The following is a 21,825-nucleotide window of genomic DNA, read 5'->3' as shown; positions in this document are numbered from 1 at the left end:
GGCGTGAAGCATTTGACGCGGTGTCTTGGTTAAAAAGCACAACCCTGGCTGACTGACATGTCTGATCGTGCGTGACAGAAAGGTGGATTTAATATTGTTGCAGAGTCTTTGCAGCATAGGTTGAAATGTCTGTCACAAAAATATCAAAGTGCTGATTGACAATAAAAGTTTTTGCATACTATTTGGTGAGGTTTTTATTTGATTTTTTTACTTTGTGGCAGAACAGCTAAATAATTTAATGTAATTTAGTTGCTTCTATCCAGAACTCACTGACTTGACTTTCCCTTCAGTGCTTGGAATAAAAGCCCTGCTGTGGCCCTTACGTGGTGTTTCTGCTATTCAGCCACTAGATGGCGAACTTTGACATGAGCAGACCATAAAATAAACACATTTGCTGACACATGGTTTGAAAGCCACAGAGACCGGTGTTTAGAGAAGATGTTTCTCAGCTGTTCTGATACTCCTGACACATAAAGGATCACTGAAGGTTTTCGCTCAGGGAGCAGTTGTCCTCCTCTTTTAATATTATACAAAACAAATGTATAATATACATTTGGCCGCCGTTTCTGTGGGGATGGTGTTTGCTCTGTGTTGTAGCATCCTGATGACACTCGGTTTGAGCTCAAGTAGATGATTTTAAATGTCCCCCATTACTGATGGGAGTCTCACAGTCTAAGAAGGCTACCCGTGTCATTTTTCATATCCTTCCCCATGATCTTAATGCGGTGGTCCACCGAGTTACTGTGATCAGTGAACTGTGGTACGTCTTGAAATTTGATTTTCACCCAGGTGTCATCACATACCTGAACCAATGACTTGGTGTTTCAGGGCAGGATAACAGAGCCCTTTTTTCCACTTCTTCACTGTACAAGACAATTTGCCTATAAATGATCAAGAAACTGACCTCACAGCTCATTGTTCATTCAGTGGTGCTTATTTCAGTTATTATGCAATCCATGAATCCACATGGTAGGATTTGTAAAGAATTTATTCGTAAATCAGGGTGGAAAATAAGTATTTGGTCACCTCAAACAAGGAAAATCTCTGGCTCTCACAGACCTGTAACGTCTTCTGTAAGAAGCTTTTCTGTCCCCCACTCGTTACCTGTATGAATGGCACCTGTTTGAACTCATCATCTGTATAAAAGACACCTGTCCACAGCCTCAAACAGTCAGACTCCAAACTCCGCCATGGCCAAGACCAAAGAGCTTTCGAAGGACACCAGGAAAAGTATTGTAGACCTGCACCAGACTGGGAAGAGTGAATCTACAATAGGCAAGCAGCTTGGTGTGAAAAAATCAACTGTGGGAGCAATCATCAGAAAATGGAAGACATACAAGACCACTGATAATCTCCCTCGATCTGGGGCTCCACGCAAGATCTCATCCCGTGGGGTCAAAATGATCATGAGAACGGTGAGCAAAGATCCCAGAACCACACGGGGGGACCTGGTGAATGACCTGCAGAGAGCTGGGACCAAAGTAACAAAGGTCACCATCAGTAACACACTACAACGGCAGGGAATCAAATCCCGCAGTGCCAGACGTGTTCCGCTGCTGAAGCCAGTGCATGTCCAGGCCCGTCTGAAGTTTGCCAGAGAGCACATGGATGATAACAAAAATGGTCAATAACAAAAATACAACTCAATACTTTGTAACATAACCTTTGTTGGCAATAACAGAGGTCAAACGTTTACTATAGGTCTTTACCAGGTTTGCACACACAGTAGCTGGTATTTTGGCCCATTCCTCCATGCAGATCTTCTCGAGAGCAGTGATGTTTTGGGGCTGTCGCCGAGCAACACGGACTTTCAACTCCCGCCACAGATTTTCTATGGGGTTGAGGTCTGGAGACTGGCTAGGCCACTCCAGGACTTTCAAATGCTTCTTACGGAGCCACTCCTTTGTTGCCCGGGCGGTGTGTTTTGGATCATTGTCATGTTGGAAGACCCAGCCTCGTTTCATCTTCAAAGTTCTCACTGATGGAAGGAGGTTTTGGCTCAAAATCTCACGATACATGGCCCCATTCATTCTGTCCTTAACACGGATCAGTCGTCCTGTCCCCTTGGCAGAAAAACAGCCCCATAGCATGATGTTTCCACCCCCATGCTTCACAGTAGGTATGGTGTTCTTGGGATGCAACTCAGTATTCTTCGTCCTCCAAACACGACGAGTTGAGTTTATACCAAAAAGTTCTACTTTGGTTTCATCTGACCACATGACATTCTCCCAATCCTCTGTACTTATTTTCCACCCTGGTTTACGAATAAATTCTTTACAAATCCTACCATGTGGATTCATGGATTTTTTTTTTCACATTCTGTCTCTCACAGTTGAAGTGTACCTCTGGTGCAAATTACTGACCTCTGTCATCATTTTAAGTGGGGGAACTTGCACAATCGGTGGCTGACTAAATACTTTTTTGCCCCACTGTACTGTTTATAAGGTGGGTAAAACCTGCAGTCAGCTGAGACCGGGAAAGGTTTCTCCCACTGAAAACTCTTCATCCAGATGAACAGAATCAACTTTCTAGGATTTCCTTACCTGGATGGTTGAGCATGCATCAAGACTGTCCAGATGGGTCATTCTTTACATGCATGTGTGTCTACTCTGCACTGATTAAACAGCACTGTGAAGGTGTGGCAGAGCTTCATACCCACCAGGGGGAAGTATTGTGTTAAGGTAGGGTCAGCAATGAGACAAATGCTGCCATTTAAAAAGGCAAGTGGAGTACAATACAGGCTTTAATGGTCCCTTTACTGACCCCTCGGTTTCTTACAATATGTCAGTATGTGATGGTGAAATCACTTTTGAACTCACAAGCTTCACTGCCTTTTAGAGCTTCATTTTGAGAGACGCTCAAGTAATAAGGAGATATGTCTTTAACAATGAGAGTCAAAATATGCCCTCACGTGTCTGTGGACTATGAATATCTGTAGAGACGACACTTTATGTGAACTCTGTCAAGAGATCACGAAGTCAGATGATACAGCGAGCAGGAAAACGGGCGCCTGTGCATGTGTCATTCCAGGATGGCACCCTAACAGAGGGCCGTTTGTCTGACTCATTTTCACTCAGAGCAGTGGTCTTATTGAGCGCCTTCTTCAGTCTCTCAAAACAACCCTTTGCACTTTGGCCCGTGTCATCTGACAAACAGGGAATTCTTCTTCTTCAGCTTTAAAGAATACACTAATTCTGCAGTCAGTGCCACGAGCAATCATCCGCTGTGCCTGCAGTAGCTTATTCGAGGAACAGTGTAACACATCGTGCTTCGTGGACAGTTGAGTGCAATGTTCTCTCACTTTGATCATTTCCACCCATGATTGCGTTGATATGACAAAACTGAGGGAGGATGCCACCGTTTAGCCCACTTTAGCCACACCCCTGTGTTGGTGAACCCTGTGGCATTAGCTTAGCAGAGCATCTACTGTTATTTTAGAGAAAACAGAAAATTCTTTGCTTGATACAATGGATTAAACTTAAAAAAAAAAAGAGAGTGAGTCTGTAACTACATCTGTAAAACATCCATCCATCATCCACATACAGAGATGCGTCAGGGGAAACTCGGGGTTCAGTATCTTGTAGAGACTGATCAAAATATCGATGGTATTGATGTCGGTTCAACACTAGCATGATATGATTAATGCTGTCCTCCAAGTTCAGTATGCAGCCCACTGAATTGTGTGAAATTAATTATTATTTTGGAAGTGAAAAAAAATCTCAAACATGCACAATATAGCCTATAACACAGTTAAACGAGAGAAGCTGGCCCAAAGAGACAGGCACATTTACATTTCAAATCCCCCCCCACACACACACACACAAAAAACTATTTAAAAATACACAAAGTTTAGTTTTTTTGCTGTGTTAACTAATTATTGCTGAACTTAAAAAATCACAGTGATTTACAGGTCTTTAAAATATGACAAACTCCTGTTCCCTACATAAGATGGTTTGTAAATTAAAAGTATCGGTATTGTTTTCAGCAATACTGACTGTATTCACTTGGTAACAGATCAATAAATGTGGACTATTGCACAGCGATAATATCTCACCAGAGGACATTTTGAGTTACATTTTGGATCAGGCAGGGTTCGAACCCCAGACCTTACAGTTGTCGTCAGTACACGCGGATCGTGATATTTCGTGCATGTACAAGAACACCATTGAGGTTACTTAGTAAAATTGACATTTTCAGGCCCAGATTCTCGACTTCGGCAGCCATTAGCTAGTCTAAACTAAAAACAACAACTATACTCTTTTATAATAAAATATACGCGCAGTATATTATGAAGGGAAGGTAAATTGATGACAGCGAATCCCTTTAAATTCGCACTCACGCGCACGTGACCACATACCCCCAGCTATCGGGAGCGTGCGTTTGGCGCACACCCTTCTCTCCTCCCCTAGGGCGGAAGTAGCTGGCTCCATTTCTCCTCCTCAGTCCGATAAGAGCAGCTCGAGGCGCTGCAAGCCCAGCAGCACGCGCATGAGAGCGCACAGCTTGTTTTTAATTTGACTTTTTAAAAAAAAAAAAAATTCATCCGAGAATAAAAGAAAAACCAGCAGCAGCACATTAAAGGTCCAAACTGTCGCTGTACCGAGTTTCACCTGGTTGTAAGCCACCGTTCCCACCCCCACCCCCATACACCGAGCCGGGGAGAAAACCCTGCGCATTCCTCCACGCAGAACCCGGAGGGAGCGACCAGCAGCGAGGAAAGGTGAGCTGGAAGGGGGCCTCCTCACAAGGTGGGCCGGTGAATTCTCCCACACTGGGGATAGACGCGCTGTCTTGTGGTCTGGCTTTGTTGGAGGCTCGCTGTGGTTGTTGGTGAACCCTCGGTGACCAGAGGCACGCTATGATACCCTTGCTTTGATGAATAATTCAAGCTCTCGCGGTCCAAGGCTCGCGCTGCGACAACCATACGACCGTTGGCCGCCTGAACGGATCCCGACGGTCAGCCACACCGGTCTGAATTTGGAGGCTTAGCGATAACGGAGAACTAAAGGGAAAAAATTTGAGGTAGCTACTCGTCCGGGTGCTGCTTTGTAGCTCTGTCCTGTAGTCATGTTGCCGATCTGGTGGGGGAGGAGAGACCGAGCCCCCCAGCCGACCCAGTATCTTTCCATTTTCGGGTTTATGTTATGAGCTATCCCGAACAGCATCGCACTATTTTTCTCCACGGAAGCACCAGCGTCGTCTGTTGCTGAATGCTGTATTTAAAAGGAGGACTGTCGGTTCTGCTAAAGAGAGAAAAAAACGCCTCACACAACTGATTTAAGTATTCTGATTTTTCATCTGATCTCACAACTGTTTTTGAATAACTTTATGAATAAGTGGCTACCTCCTTGTTTTGTTTTTTGTGGCAAATCTTTCTTCCTTTTTCATTTTTTAAATCGTTGAATCTACCTCAAACACCACATTAACGCGGAGAGATAATTATCTTCTACACACCCCAAACGGGCTGATGTGTCTCCAAATGAATACCTCAGCCTCGTCGTCGTGCATGTTGTAAACTGAGCCCAGTTTTGGTGACGCTGCAGATGGCTTCGTTTCCCGACTCGGACCTGCAGACGTGCCCGCTCTGCAAGGAGCTGTGCGGCTCTTCTGCTCCCATTTCCTCCAGCTCTTCTACCTCATCGTCTTCATCTCACACCTCGTCTTCCTCCAGCCAAACCACCAAGAGGCTCCACGTTCTGCCGTGCCTGCACGCCTTCTGCAGGCAGTGCCTGGAGGGACAGCGCAGTCCCGGGGACCCGCTGAAGCTGCGGTGCCCCACCTGCGACCAGAAGGTGTCCATCTCAGAGGCCGGAGTGGACTCCCTGCCTTCCTCCAATTTCCTCTTCAGCAACCTGCTGGATGTGGTGGTGAGCTCAGAGGAGCAGATCCAGAACAAGAATGGCCACCACCACCACCACCACCACTCCCGGGGAGGTCTGGGTGGAGGCTCCTCTGGCTTCAGTCATCCGTCACGTGGAAGCCTGTTGCACTCGCACCACCTGGGAGAGCCTCAGTGCAGCTCCTGCGACGAGGAGAACCTGGCCACATCCCACTGCCTTGACTGCCAGGAGTACCTGTGTGATAACTGCGTGCGAGCACACCAGCGGGTGCGACTCACCAAAGACCACTTCATCGAGCGCCTGGGAGAGAACCTCCATCTGAGCAGGGTCAACGCTAACAGCAACGCCAGCCAGCCAGGGATGTCAGTGTCCCTCGCCCAGTCCCTGCAGAACAATTTCGCGCTGCTGTCCCTGTTCCAGGATCGCATGAGCTACTGCCAGCACCACGACAGCGAGGTAAGTCCAGCACTGGGGAGGACAATCAGAATCAGAATCAGAATACTTTATTGATCCCTGGGGGAAATTATTTTTTGTTACAGTGCTCCATTTTAAACCAACATTAAGACAAGACAGACAATACGCTAACTAAGAATAGTACAATATATACATATATATATATACATACATACATACATACATACATACATACATACATACATACATACATACATAAGTCACTTATAAATAAATATTTGGAAAAGAAACATGTGTAGTTGTAGCAGCAAACAGTGTGTTAAGTGGATGCGTTGTACAGGGAGATGGCCACAGGCAGGAATGATTTCCTGTGTCGTTCAGTGGTGCTTTTCGGTAAACACTCATTCATAGTACCAGTATGTTATAGATACTGGCTAGTTTTTAGTCTCAGTATGTAGTATGGAGTCATACTGGGGGGCCATATGGCCTTGGATTCAAAGGGAGCTAACTGGCTCTTCACCTAGTACCCTGGAGATGAACAGGCACGTGTGTTAAGCTGGATTTTCTCTCTCACACACACACACACACACACACACACACACACACACACACACACACACACACACACACACACTCTCTCGCTCTGTGTGTACACAGAGTCTGGTTAATCTGTACCACACCATCCATTCAGGGCAGACAGAGGCCCCTGTAGTAAGTGCACACATGTTTCTCTGACTGTTAGAAGTTCTTGGCTTTGGACATGCTGTGGAGATCTACTTTTGCTCTGGTAATGGGAAAGACAAGTTGGAATTCTCTCCTTGTGCGCTGTGTGATCTGGGCAGAACTACAAAGGCCCGTCAAACAGGAAACCAGCTTTTTCTTGGTAGAGTCATATGGTCAGGAAGAATAACAAATAGCACCAGCAGGTGGTCTTGGAATGTCATTTTTGACCCACTTCTGGTTTCTGTTGAGTTGCTTCCAAATAGTTCTCACCGCATCTTCTAGAAACAAAACGCAGTTTTGCCCGAGCAGGTCAGCAAACCGGTTGATCGAGAGTGGTCAGCAGATGCAGACCAGTGCAGAATATCACCCGGTACATTTACCTGCGTTCTAGTAAGTCACTTAATCAAACAGAATAATAGACTGCAAATGTTAAAGCAGAGCTAACTTTTTCACATAACCAATAACAGACGTGGGTTGCACATCAATCTTTTAAGTTGCAGCAGCATGTGTAGCCTTGTCCCAGCAGTTAAACGCTGTAGACGCCGCAGGATGCCATTCATTGTTAACAGAACCTTGCAATGACTTAAGGCTCGCTGTGCACACTGAGAATACAACGCTGAGAAATAAAGGGTTTGACTTTATGAAAATGTGCCCTTTCATGACCAGACGGCTATTTGCTTTGTTCTAAACTGAAGCAAATTGTCATCACCATCAGCCAGAAGGTGATGGTGATGTCTTTTTATCTTTGTTTTTGTCGTCATTTGTTGCTGATTTTTGTTAAATAACAAAAGTAATTGACTTGTTTTATGGTTTGAACTTGCCATGAGACAAGTTTTAACTAATATGGGATTGATGTGATGCAGCTAACATCAGTAAAGGTTATTTGTCAATATCGGTCTATAAGGCCAGTATCGGCCAATAGAGATTGAAAATGTGACGTCATTCAGGGGTAAAACCGCAAAGGATTCTGGGAACTCATGGCAAGAGGTACTAGCGCACGCAGGCTTTCAATTGAAATTGGTTACACAGCGATAAAAAGAAACAAAAAATGACAAGAAGCTGTTGTATTATTAACTAGCGGTCGCATGTCAGCCACGGGAAGCCGACGGGTAAAGAGATCAATTGTTATCGGATTACGTCGTTGAAGAGAAATTGTTCGAGCCATGTTTCCGAAGTAACAAAGAGCCGACGGATGGCCTGGATTGCAGCCATTCAACGACCAAATATAACGTCCCATAACACTCCAGCTCACAGGTTAGTCTGCTCCAAGCATTCCCACAAAGGTCAGTGTTTTTTAGCAGTTAATACGTCATTTTTCTTAACATAATTGGTGATATAGGTTACAAGCAAGTCTGGCGCTGAACAGAAATTGTCGCGCTATGCTCCTGTGTTTATTGTGCATAAATAGTAAATTGTCTTGACACAATATTGGGTTTCGCTTCTGTTATTACCATGGTACATTGACAAAAACATATACTTTTATTCACAGGATAAAACAGGTTTTTTGTATCACTAATTGCCCAGTACGATTACAGCATACAATATTATTGTCACTGCTACATTTCTGTAACGCGTACCAGAAGGTATTTCCACTATTAATTAATTACTGTTTAGCTCAAAGTTCCCATTAATAAACTGTTAACGAATGTGTATTTATGAAGACGATTTGTGAGACTGGTAAACTTATGATACGTACGATGATTGTCCATTGGTAGCATTTAAGCATAAGAAAAAGAATAAGAATATGAAACCTTGGATAACTAAGGGTCTTGCAAATGCGTGTAAAAAGAAAAATAATTTATATAGGGATTATATAACACATAGAACAAAGAATGCGGAAATGAAATATAAAGTTTATAAAAATAAGTTGGTATTAATATTGAGGAAAGCCAAGAAAGACTACTATAAAAAACCTTTTCAGGAAAACAAGAATAATATTAAGGGCATTTGGAATATTTTTAAGGAGGTATTGGGTAACAAGAACACACCCTTAGATCGGCCTAATTATTTTATTAAGAATAATCAAGTTGTCGAAGACAAGACTGAAGTAGTAAACAAATTCAATTCCTTTTTTGTAAATGTTGGACCTACTTTAGCAAATTTAATTAGGAAAAATGACGATCCAGAATATGAGGAAGCCTGGAAAGGAGATAATAGAATGGTTAATTCCATATTCTTGGCTGATATTACCATAAAAGAAATGGTAGCAATTGTAGAAAATTTTAAAAATAAAAAATCTACTGACTGTGATGGTATAGACATGGTTATAATTAAAAAGACTTTAGATTGTATAAGGATTCCTCTTTGCTATATTTTTAATCTTTCGCTACAATCAGGAGTATTTCCTGATCGAATGAAAGTGGCAAAAGTGATACCCTTATATAAATCAGGAGATAAGCATAGTTTTAACAATTATAGGCCAGTGTCTCTTTTGTCACAGTTTTCAAAAGTGCTTGAAAAACTCTTTGCGCAAAGACTTGATAGTTTTATTGAAAAATATCAACTAATAAATGAAAATCAATTTTGATTTCGTAAAAATAGATCAACGGCATTAGCATTGTTGACTTTCATTGACGATATTTCATCTGCAACCCATAATAATAATAAATATACAGTGGGGGTATTTGTTGATTTAAAAAAAAAGCTTTTGATACGTTACAACGTTCTATTTTGATTTCTAAATTGTATAACTATGGTGTGAGAGGAGTGGCATTGAATTGGTTAAGGAGTTATTTAGAAAATAGGTTGCAATATGTACATTATCTCAGCAATACCTCTGAAAGATTGAAGATTGTATGTGGCGTTCCTCAAGGTTCAATTTTGGGACCTAAACTTATATATTTATATATTAATGATATCTGTGACGTATCAAAAAGGTTAAATTCTATTTTATTTGCAGATGACACAAATTTTTATTGCTCTGGAGAGAATTTGAAAGATTTGGTTGAAATTATGACTTCTGAGATGTTAAGATTAAAAAATGGTTTGATGTAAATAAATTATCTTTGAATCTGACAAAAACAAAATTCATGATATTTGGCAATCGTCTAAAGGAGGATGAAGTCATTATGTCCATTGATGGAGAATTGATTGAAAGAGTTACTGAATTTCGTTTTTTGGGTGTAATAGTAGATGAAAATTTGACGTGGAAATCACATATTGACTATATTAGAAAGAAGATGGTTAAAAGCATTTATATTTTGGGAAATGTAAGAGATTTATTAGATTATAAAACAATGCGCATTTTATATTTTTCATTGTTTTTCTCATATTTTAGTTACTGTGTTGCAGTTTGGGGGAAAACATATGAGAATACTATAAAACCTCTAAACTTATTACAGAAGAAAGTGATATGAATGATTCATAATGTTAAATATAGAGAACATACAAATAAATTATTTATAAAATCAAAATTATTAAAATTATACAGTTAGCTAGGACTACACAAAGATTAATGAGTCCAACGGTTAGGGGTATACGACTGTGGAACTCTCTTCATTATAATTTAAAGAATTGTATAAGTTTACATTGTTTTAAAAAGTGTTACATGCTTAAAACGATAACTCAATATGAAGAATGCGAATGAAATTGGAGTTCATTGAAAATGGATCCATTATAATTTTTTGTTTTATTTATTTTAATTTTATTTTCTCCTTGTTACTATGTGGAGTGGTATATTCTGATTGTAAATTGGTCATTTGGTTTGGGTTAGGACCGGAGATAAATGTTAATATTAGTTTGTTCCCTGATTTTTGGTGCCCACTTGTAATATAAGTTGGAATGTAGATAGGGGGCAGGGTTTAATAAGAATATTTTCTTCTTCCTGCTCCTTTTCACACATGGTTGTAGTGCTTTATTGATAGAAAGTGTGGTTGGTTTGTTTGATTTGTTGTACCAAGTGTTAAATAAATAAATGAAAATGAAATGAAAATGGTCTTTCGTTCTACACGGTGCATTTCAAGGTCCTGTACCCATCCGTCGGTAAACTGTACCTGGGCTTGTTGCAGTGACCTGAAGTTACTAAACTTCATGAGTGTATGCACTCACTCCAAGAACCGTATAATTAGCGTGGTGAAAGTTGGGCAGCACGCTAACGTATTTTGTCCACTCTGTGTGCTCGTAAGGGTCTAACCCTTTCACTCCTTTGATTTTTTTCTTTTTTTTTTTCCTCGTGTCTTTCTTTGACTTTTCATCAAGTCTGTCTTTGTACGGACCGGCATTGTTGCTCTTCTTCGTTTTGTACATAACTTTTTTGGGGAGCAAAGAAAAAGCAAGAAGGTATTGGAACCGGAGAATGAACGTTTTGCGGTGCTGCAAATGCTCGCATTTGATGCGGTACTTGGATTGTTTTGCCACGAGTTCCCGGTATGCAATGCGCGAAAGTCACGTGGTCTGTCAATCTCTATAGTTATTGGCCCCTAATTGTGAGTATAAGAACAGAAATATAAGAACAGAAATGCATTGGGGACTGTTGTTTCCATTGTTTCCAAGATGAACCTTTTTATGAGCAAAACACACACAAATCTACCATCATTTCACACACGAAAAACCCAACTGCAGTTCCTTGATTGGCCATTTGAGGCCAGCTCCAAAAATAAGTCTCTCTTCATAGAGTCTCATGTTAAAATGCATTTAAAGCAAATATAAACCTGTTTATAGTCTGGCTTAAAACACATGTTTGGTCTCTATGAGTGGTTTAACCCTTAATAACAAATGTAGGAGGGGGATATTTAGAATTTGCTAAGGCTTAAAGTTAGGGGTGTGGCTGTTTTCCCAGTTCTCGGCTTGCCTAATTTGAGCCAATGACCTGCACGTATCAGCTGTATTTGTGCTGTTGGTGCCTTTGGAGCATTAGGGTGGTTAGCCCAGTTTTATTTGCCGGAGGTGATGAAGGCTCCTGTGCTGTGTGTTAGTGTGTCACAGGAAATAAATCCATGACAAGCAGGGAGAAATGGTGGCTGTCACAGATGATTGAAAAAACAGCCTGAAAATGCTCACCCTCTACGTGCTGTGCCTGAGGCCCCCCAGATACCTAAGGGGAAAGCCTGTCATTAGTGCTCAAAAACTTCTCAGGGTGTGTTAAGTGCTCAGCCTTAAAGCACCCACAAGGCGGAGGCTTGTGAAGGGTAAAAAAGAGAACAAACAGCCTTAACCCTCTCTGTTTGAAACAGATGTTAGGAAAGTCAAATGTTGCCATTTAATTTTGCCAACAATAATGTAACAACACAGGTAATGTCTCCCAAGTAAAGTATCAGTTTAATGACTTTGCCTCCCCACCATTAGCGCTGTTTAGCTCAGCTTCCTCTTGCTTTACTTTTAGCTGTTTACTGGCGTGAGTGGGGTTCAGTTACCCGGTGTTCGTTAAAATGTGTGAAATTTAAGTAAATGGGGCAGTGTTTAAAAACGTAACCCAACTAATCACTAAAGCCCAGTTCAAATTTCCAATTTAATTTTCCAATTTAAGTTTTTTTTATTTTTTTTTATTAGAATAACCCCTACCCCCGCATACCCCCTGTCCATTGCCAGTAAGTAGGTGGGTTCAGTTTTCCAGTAAGGGCTTCATTTCCCATTCACTTACTCAGAGCTTCAGCCCTGGGGGAGGGAATGACACGGGAGCAGGCGAGTCTTTCTTTGCCTGCAAGCACTGAGAAAGCTGAGACATTGTCCAGCATCCAGGACTGTGTCTATCATATCTTAAACTTTCATCAACTGCCTAGTCTTTCTGACTGACGGGAGAAACAATTTTAGCTTTTTTATAGTTGGTCGTTTTTCATCAAAATCAGTTTCTTGTGTTATACTAAATCCTGTATACTAGTCTGCCTTATAGTTTACACGAAACCCATTTGAAAGACAATTTCTTAGGTTGTCTGAGGTAGGGGATTGGTTTCTTTGCTCCATATTATCATTGCTGATCTATTAAGAGTTGGAAACCTTTTAAGAGTGACAACATGATTTTAATATCTGGCAACAAAGTATCAATAGGAGATAATTTGATGTAATCGCTGAAGTGATAAATTTCACATCTTTTTTTCTGTCATCCAGTTACTGACATTTACGGCTTCACTTGTGCACAGTGAGTCAGTATAGCTTCTTCATAAACCACATATAGTCTCGTACAGTTCTGGGTATGAGAATGTAAAGGCCTCTCAATACTCTTATACAGCAAAGTTTTAATCAGATGTTTATGTACTGTAATTGTGTGCATCATGGGAGCTAGTTACTGATCACGGGGCTCTATATTTGAATTATCCTTTATAAATAGACATGTACTAGAGCAATAAAGGTTTTCTGCTTGACCGTCTGCAGAATATATTCTGACTAGTTGCTCCCTCTCATGTAAATCCAGATATTCATGTTTGTCTGGCGTTCAGCTGGCCATCAGCTGTAGGCTCTGTGTGTATTCAGGTGTAACTCTTAGCAGAAGTCGAGAGGTGTTATGTGCGGCTTTTGCCTGGGCTAGTTCTTCGAGGCTGGCTTGGTCTGCGAGGGCCCTCAAGAGTTTTTCTAGGAGCTGTTCCATCTGAAGAGTTAAGCAAGCCCACTGAGGTACTGTTTTGAGCTGTTCTGAGATTCAAGATGGCCATTAAGAGGCAAAACTTGACTCCAGAAGGACTTCTGATAATATGTGCTGAACTTCCAAACTCCCCCAGAAAACATTCTGAAGAACACTGGTTCAGGCAGCGGTTTGGTTTGGAGAAACACTAAAAGAAATGATGCAGTGCAGTCTGCAGACGTGTAAAGGTTTGGTGTTAATTGTAAGCAGCTGATGCTTCTTATTTCGACTGTTTGTACTGGCAGCTGCTGACGTGCAGTGGGAATCCTGTCTGTTGATACTCTGTGCATGATCAGGTTTTTCAGCCTCTTCAAGCATTGTAAGAAAAGATGTGATGGTGTTGGAGAGACGTGCTGAAACCCTCACTCATGTTTAACCTCATTAGCTGTAATGGAGAAAGCCACCCCTCTCCCCCTTTAAAGAATCCGTATAATGAATCTTAATTTGCTCTGGCTTGAGTTTTCTTGCTGTTTGCATATTTACCCTACTGGTTTAATCTACAGATGACTCGTTTAAGGTATTTTGGCTACAGCTTGGATTTGATTGATTTCCAACTGGTGGAATTGCCAGTGAAGAGTTGTGGATGGGAGACAAAGCTCTGTAGGCCGTAAAGGAAACTGGCCACACAGTATAAGATGTGATAGACCGGTCCATGCATACTCGCTAAGAATTGTTCACAAAAATCAAAACAGCTTTTTTTGAAATCTGGCAACAAGGGAAATGGCTACAAAAACAACACCACAGTGACAAAAAGCCACAGACTGAGCAGCAGATATATCATCGCCTTGATGTCCACCTTTGTTGTCGCGTTCGCGTTACATATTAATTGCATCACAGGACGCTCGGCTGCATTACTATGATGACGACCACGCACATTATGCATGTGGTACTCGATTGTTATGGAAAAAGAGTCGATCTGAGTAGGTTGTAATTTAAAAGGCGCTTTGTGGCGTTCCAAAAGCATGTGTCCAATAAGGAAGTTGAAGAGCACCTTCTGTACAACGTCAACTGTCACAACATTGCTGAAGGGTGTTTCTCTCGACTCTTCTTGACTTCTACCGGCTGTTATAAATGACGATACTGATCAATCGTCAAATGGCTAATGTTAACTGGTTTGCACTGCAGATATTCCACATTTCAAGAAAACATGTGGTAATATTAACATTTTATTTAAATTTAGTTATCATTTAAAATGTAAAAAAAAAAAAAAAGGGAATATCATTTTATTCATGTTTGCAGGCAGCAGCACTTGTGAGTGTGAGCAAATCAAGAGCACTTTCCATCCTCCTTTTCCAGGTAGCTTCAGGTGCTGATGACACACCGTCTAATTTGAGGTGTGAATCTTCTCAAACAGTGCCAACAGCAGTATCACATTGCAATAGTAGTGACTCAGCATTATATCCAGTGACACAGCACTGTCAACTACGCCTGTAGTTGTAGTGTTCTGGCTGAAAACCTCAAATAAAAGTACAACATGGCTGTTCCACAGCTAAAAGAACACAATCTTGTTACCAGTCAGGAATGCACTGATATATGAATATTTTCTGCCTGGGAGGTCATATCTTGGGTGAAGCTTTTTAACCAGCTCTGTTCTTTCACTGTTACTGCATCAGTAATGTCCATCAACTTTTTGCTCGCAAATGCTGCAGCATGCTGATATTGATTGATTTATGAGGAAAAAAAATAAAATGCGAAATGAGGATGTAAAGATTTAAATTTGTGACTTTGTGTATGCTATCCTCTTGTCAAGAAGATGGTGGAGAAACTTGGGTTAATGAACTGTGGTCATCCAGAGTTCTTTTTTTATGGCTGAAGCTTTCTATGACTTTATTCTCTTCCTCTAAAAGAAATCTAACTTTAAAACTTGAGTTTTAAATTGCTCTTAATGCTTCTGGCTGGAGAGCTGGTATTGCTGCACTATAGATGACGGCCAAGTGAATATGTTGGTCTACTTTAGCAGCATAAATGCCCCTGCTCCTAATCTGGACTGTGCAGAGAGTGTCCCACGCTGCGTCTGTGTGTTAGTGTGAAGCAGCAATGGAAAATTGGATTACATCGAAGGAGTGCCCTCTGCTTGCTGTGGTGTCACCCTCCAATACCCAAATACATATGGATCCTGGTCTGAGAGAGGGATAATGGTATGATAATCCCACAGAATGTCACCCTGTGCTTCAAATTAAATTGTTGTCGCCATAGCTACGTGGGTGGTTGTGCACGTGCGTGGTTTTTCAGCAGCACACGCCCAAATAGTCTCGGGGGTTGGTGGAGCAGCCTGAGAGCAGGCACAAAGTGGATGCTGGGCAGTGAGTACCTAAATTGTGCAGCGGTATGAGGATGAGGTGAAGTTGAACTAATTACTTTGACGGTGCTCTCGTATCTGCTCAGGGACCAGTTGGGTCAGGATTTAAAGTCAGTACTGGTGAGGAGCGTTTGTCAGGCTTTTCCACAGTTCATCTTGTTATTTGTTAAACTTTACTGAACCATTGTCATGTTCTGCCAAGGAATGTGGTCACTTAAAACACATGCATGCTCGGCTCTGTGATCCTGAGCGCTACTCCCCCCTCTCCCAGAGCTCGCTAACACAGAATGTTTGTAAGGAAACCTAACCCAACACTGACGCTGATACAAGGCCAGAGGAATTCCTGTAACTTGAGTTTATACCTCCTGGGTTCTCTTTCTCCCCCCTCTCTCTCACTCACACACACACACCGGGTATTTCCTCTGTCGACTCCTGTCTTTCTCATCAGCACTCTGTTCTGTGTCAGAGACGATGACCATTATAGATGCAGAAAGTCTCCTCGGCGTGATGTAGCAGCTGTTGCTGTTGAGGAGCGAGTGATTTCTTTTCATCACTCAAAGTATCTGTACGAGTGTGGCAGCAGCATTTTCATCCAAGAGCATCTCCCATCTGTAGGTAGTTATCCTCTGAAGAGGATTTTAGTGTTTCTGTGTGTGTTTCCACACAGCCACCAGAGTTGGATTATATGAAGTTGGACTTCCAGAGTTTTAATGTGCAACATGTGCCTAGTAATTAGAAAGCATTCCTTGTTTCCTGTGTGTTGTGACTGTGTTTCATGTAGGCTAAAGGGAAGTGTGTGTGTGTTGACTTTGAAGTCCATTCGAGGACTTTGGGCCATATAAATTTAATGGATAGAAAGGAAGGCATTTATCACATTCTCTCTGACAACTGGATTTAAAACCCATTCAAAACCTGGAGCCTGCCACTTCCTCCTCCGTGGCTGTGTCCAAATGGGGTTTTAATTGGCCATTATTTGACCTCACTCGGTGGGATTGTGTTGTTAACACATTTGACTTTATTTGGGTAACACTGCACAGCTTCCAGTCATAATTTGTCCACCTCACTTTATTTAGTCTTTAGGCTTTAAGCAGGTGTTTGATGCAGTTGCGGTAGTTTGCATGCTTTGTTGTTACTTTTGGATGTGTTTTCCATGACCTGCTTTTTCTGAAAGATTGCACATTTGTGCAAGTGAAACACTGTGTGATAACGCTGAGTTGTTCAACACAAAAGGCAAACCAATCACATTTGCTACTTACTCTGGCTCACATTCCAACATTAAAGGTTTCCTCTTCCAACAAAAGAGAACGTTTATTAATCATTAAGATGTTAAGTGTCCTCCTCCTCCATGCCTCCAAAACAGAAGCAACGCTAACATGAAGAAGTAATCTTTGTACTGTACCAACTGGATTTGACCAGTGACTAACGTGCTTTCTTTTTCCAATAAGTTAGAAAAAAGCTGATATACACATTAGTTGTAAAAATTAAGAGAACTTAAGGAAAAAAACCCCACAAACATTCAGAATAACCCAAGACTTTCTTTCAGTCATTTGAATGTTTTATATTAAGAATATGTGTAGCAGGGAAGCTGTAGCTTTAAAAGAAAATAGAAAAATAAGTCTTAATCCTTCCTTCATAATATTAGTTTTGGGCTAGTCTGTATTAGTATCTTAGCCTTTCATACGTAAGAGTAGCTAATTGCCTGATTTGTGGTGATTGCTAGGGCTTCTTCAGTTTTTGAGTGATGGCTCTGTGCTTGAGGAACACGTGCACCAGTTTTTGATGCAACTCACACTTCAGGTCTTACTGCCACTTCACTTTGTGACATTATTTGCAGCCTCACTCACAATGAATCTCTCAGCTTTCAGGGCTGATGTTGTGGTGTGTGACAAATCAGATGATGGACGTGAGACCAAAGAAGGGTGACTGCAAAGAAAGGTGGCAACATCAGAGCATAAGTAATGTGCAGAGAACTGGCTACAAAAGTACAGAAAGTAAATGCTGAATAACAGCTAGGATGGCGGGCTGACTGTGAACATTGTGTTTTTGTAACCAGTGTCAGAGTTTATTAAATACGTTGTGAATATTTTCCAGCAAATGAGCTTTCAAGATAACAGTTGAAGCCTTATGTTAAGAAAAAGAGGGGAAGAGGTGGCTGTGACGAGCTGAGGCTCATGGAGCATGTGGGTTGTTTATTAGGCAGAACGCTGCTGCACATTACATCCTATTCATTTAATTCCTCTTTTCTGCCGGCTTGCGTTTCATAATTGTATTGTTGCGATTATTCCTTTTATCTGCCCCGTCTCTGTGTCATTACTTCAGTTTATTTATTTATTTATTTTTAAACTTCACTGCTCCAGTGAGCGCATCACAATCACTCACATGCTGTCCATGCAAAGGAGGCCAGCTGACTGTGGGTTTTTCCTTCAGCGGGGCTGTCCAATCAGATCGTTGTATTACAGCCACCGCCCTCCGCGTGTTGTAGCTGGCTAAGTTTCAAAACATCGGCAGGAGTGTCCGTGTGCATGTTGTGTTCGTGGCAGCGAGCCAACGGGGGTTGCCACAAGAGGGCGGAGCAGCGGCCGGTGGGGGTGGGGGCGAGGTGTTGAGAATGAGGAGAGGAGAGAGAGAGAGAGAGCAATGGTGGGAACAAAGAGGGGAGGGAGAAACTTTGTGAACAAGATATGCAGAGCGTTTTCTCAAAAGATAAGAGTAGGTGTCTGTGATTTGCATCGAAGGACCTTTGTCTGCCAGATGGCTTTCCAAGGATTGCTGGGAATGTTAGGATCAGTTATTCCTCAGATTATCCAGCCCGAACATACCAAAGTGGCTTAGTGCTGATGCTGGCTGGTTAGGCTTTCATAAGTGGAGTAACTCTGCTGATCTTCCTCTAGTTTTCTAATTTAACTCCAGCACATGCTGAAGTTAGTTTGCTCACTGAAGGATGACTGATGCATAAAATCTGCCTGGTGTAACAGCCTGTTTGAAGAAAAAGGACCTCTGCTGTAGCTGAGACAGCTTTTTTTTTTGCACTTCACATTGTGGCCTCTAAGTCATGTCTTAGTAAAGGAAGGTTTCGTGTGTGTACGTGCACATGCTTAACCTTATATCCTGACGTCTGCTCCTGCCTGAAGTGTTGCAATGGGGTGTGCTGCAATTCTGGACTGGTAATCAAGTGTTTGGAAGTTTAAAACCGACACACTTTCTAAAAATGATAACAACAGTATTTATTTAGCTTTTTTTGCCTCTTTGTGATTGTGTGAAATATATTTATTGCTGAACTTTGTTTTACATAAAAACATCTTTCAAGTGAAGTCCAGTATAACTATCTTTAAAAGCAGTGTTTGAAGTTTTGTTGTTGTCTTCAAAAAAGAGATGAGCAGTCTGAGTATAGTAATTACATAAAGTGAGTTACTTAATCACTTGGTTACTTGAAGCTTTATTTTTTCCACTGGTGAATAAAACTGCCTTTCACAAATTCACACTGACATGTGACATCAGCTTCTAGGAATTTTCCTTTTCGCTCTGACCTTTTCTGTCTTTGTGTTGACAGGCAGTTAAAGAAAAGAGCACAGAGACCTGAGGCGATGACACAGATTAACAGAAGGTCTCTATTTAAATGATTCAAGCAAGTCCTGTTGTACTCATGCGTCACTTTTTGAACTTTGGAAACCATTTCCATTTAAAAGATGTTTTAAATGAATTCAACTTTAAACAGATTCATTCTGGGTTAAAATGTTCATGAGTTTTCTCACAGAGCTCTTACACACTGTTGGTGGAAAAATAAAATACAGGAGGAAACGCGTTTGGATCACAGCTGTTTTTTAAAATTATGAAATTAAAGTGTAAACTTGCTAAATCTTGCTGGCTTCAGCTTACTTCAATTTACTTCAGTTGAGTTTAAAATGATAGTATTTGTACAAATTAGAGGAGGCTGCACATGCGGACATGCAGTTGCTAGCAGGGCTGTGAGTCGGCCTTCTAGATGCTGGAGCTGCTTACTGTCAACAACACTGGAGACAACAATCTTCTGCTTGTGCTGCTGTTGATCATTGAGTCGGCTTTGGAGGAGACGAGGTTCTGATATACAAAGTGTCTACATAGACAGTCACCCTTTGTAGACAAATACCTACAAATTTCAGCTGTCAAACATAAGTGCTTTGTAGGGGCTGACAGAAATATGGTTGCCAGGTCTGAAAATTGCTTGGTTTTTTGTGCAATTTAATAAATTCTTACAATTTTTTTCCTTTTCAAATCTCAATCTAGTTTAAAGGTCGTGTTAACAAGAGTCTCTTAACTGGTAACAAGCTGAATTAAGCCGTAAGTTTACAGATATCCAAGTGTCTCTGCCCGGCAATCTTGGCAGCAGGAAAAACTCAGGTTTTTTTTTTTCTTGTGTTGGTTTGTGGATAAAGCGTGTTGCGGGCTGGTCAAATGATGTGATGGTAAACTGCTTTATTGACACTACTATGCTTTGTAAAAGTAATCCAGCAGGTTAACGTCTATTCATTGTCTGGTACCAGTGGGCAGCTGTAGAAATTCACTGCTGCAATGCGTGCGCGATTAGTTTTTTGTTTTGTTTTTTGAGCAAACTTGTTTTCAGTTTCCCAAGCAGCCCTGTTTCTGTGGCACCACTGTGTGACATTACATGGCCCTCGTCCCTTCCCCCCACTCGGCTGTGCACGCAGGGAGCGCATGCATGCTGCATGCAGTGATTTTTTTTTTTTTTTTTTTTAAATTGGCTATTGAAGTTTGTGCCCCCCCCCCCCCCATTCCCAGTGCATTGCATGGTGGGAAAGGGGAAACAGGATTGATCCTGCTGCTGTGTGAATACAAATACGGGGAACTTGCAGCCATTGTGCATCGCTGTTATTTCCCTCAGGAGTTAACCTTTTTGCTTTGTGACGGTGCTGCGGCGTGAAACTATTGGCATTTATTTAAAAAGACAAAAATGCAACACAACGTCAGATTCGGGTGAAAATGCACACCCTAACTCATCAGTGTATTAATCAATTCATGATTTTGAGGTTACAAAGATCAACACTAAATTTTTTTTTATGTATTTATTTTTGTCATTGAATCAGTTTCTGTTTACTCCTCTTCCTCTCCAGCTTCTCCTCTTTGTTTTTAGTTTTATAATTTTAAGATTTAGGATGCCTACATTTCATACAGTAATAATAATAATAATAATAATAATAATAATGGATTGCATTTATATAGCGCTTTGAGGGTCTCGAAAAGCGCTTTACAATTCCACTATTCATTCACTCTCACATTCACACACTGGTGGAGGCAAGCTACAGGTGTAGCCACAGCTGCCCTGGGGCAGACTGACAGAGGCGAGGCTGCCATATTGCGCCATTGGCCCCTCTGGCCTTCACCAGTAGGCGGCAGGTGAAGTGTCTTGCCCAAGGACACAACGACCGAGACTGTCCGAGCTCGAACCGGCAACCTTCCGGTTACAAGACGAACTGCCAACTCTTTGAGCCACGATTGCCTCTGTTGCTGTTAGCAATACTAACAGCTAAAATTGAAGTTCACAACACTGAACAATGATTTTGGGGCAAATTTCAGGGGTCAGACCTCCTGTTTGAACAACATTAAAGTGGTAAACATAGGTTATCATAAATGTTAAAAAGTTAAAGTTGTTTAATGATTAAATGGCTAATATTAACGCGTATTGATGTTAGTCCTTTTGCTATTATGAATTACCCAATAATAGTATTTATGATGTGTTAGCTAAGGTGTTTACCATTTTCATGAAATCGTCATTTCATTTAACATTCTCATTACAGCACAAGGCTTTTGTGAACTGTGGAGCCGAATGCAGAAGAACCAAGAAGGTATAGGAGCAAAATAACATTCAAGCAATAAAAGTGTGCAAAGATCCAGCAGTCTGGACGTGATTGGTACTTGACCCTCTGTGTCACCATGCCTTTTGGATGTAGACGAGCAGAATGTCCCTCTGCCTGAAGCCTTTGCTCGTGCCACGCATTAGT

General features: G+C 41.5%; 1 protein-coding gene across 1 annotated transcript in view; it reads left to right on the top strand.

The window, feature by feature from the left end:
- Positions 1–4,456: 4,456 nt before the first annotated feature.
- Positions 4,457–21,825, top strand: part of trim71 (tripartite motif containing 71, E3 ubiquitin protein ligase) — a 33,469-nt gene continuing 16,100 nt past the window's right edge. Inside the window, exon 1 of the mRNA XM_085346326.1 lies at positions 4,457–6,296. Coding sequence (XP_085202452.1) covers positions 5,544–6,296 — 753 coding nt within the window. The 5' untranslated portion in view covers positions 4,457–5,543. The remainder of the gene's footprint in view (positions 6,297–21,825) is intronic.

Source organism: Diplotaxodon limnothrissa, linkage group LG22 (assembly GCF_057381915.1).
Source record: "Diplotaxodon limnothrissa isolate DT_005_m linkage group LG22, D_limnothrissa_male_GT1.1, whole genome shotgun sequence".
In the NCBI taxonomy this organism is placed as follows: Eukaryota; Metazoa; Chordata; class Actinopteri; order Cichliformes; family Cichlidae; genus Diplotaxodon; species Diplotaxodon limnothrissa.
The sequence above is the reverse complement of the archived record's forward strand: the minus strand, read 5'-3'. Positions and strand labels throughout refer to the sequence as shown.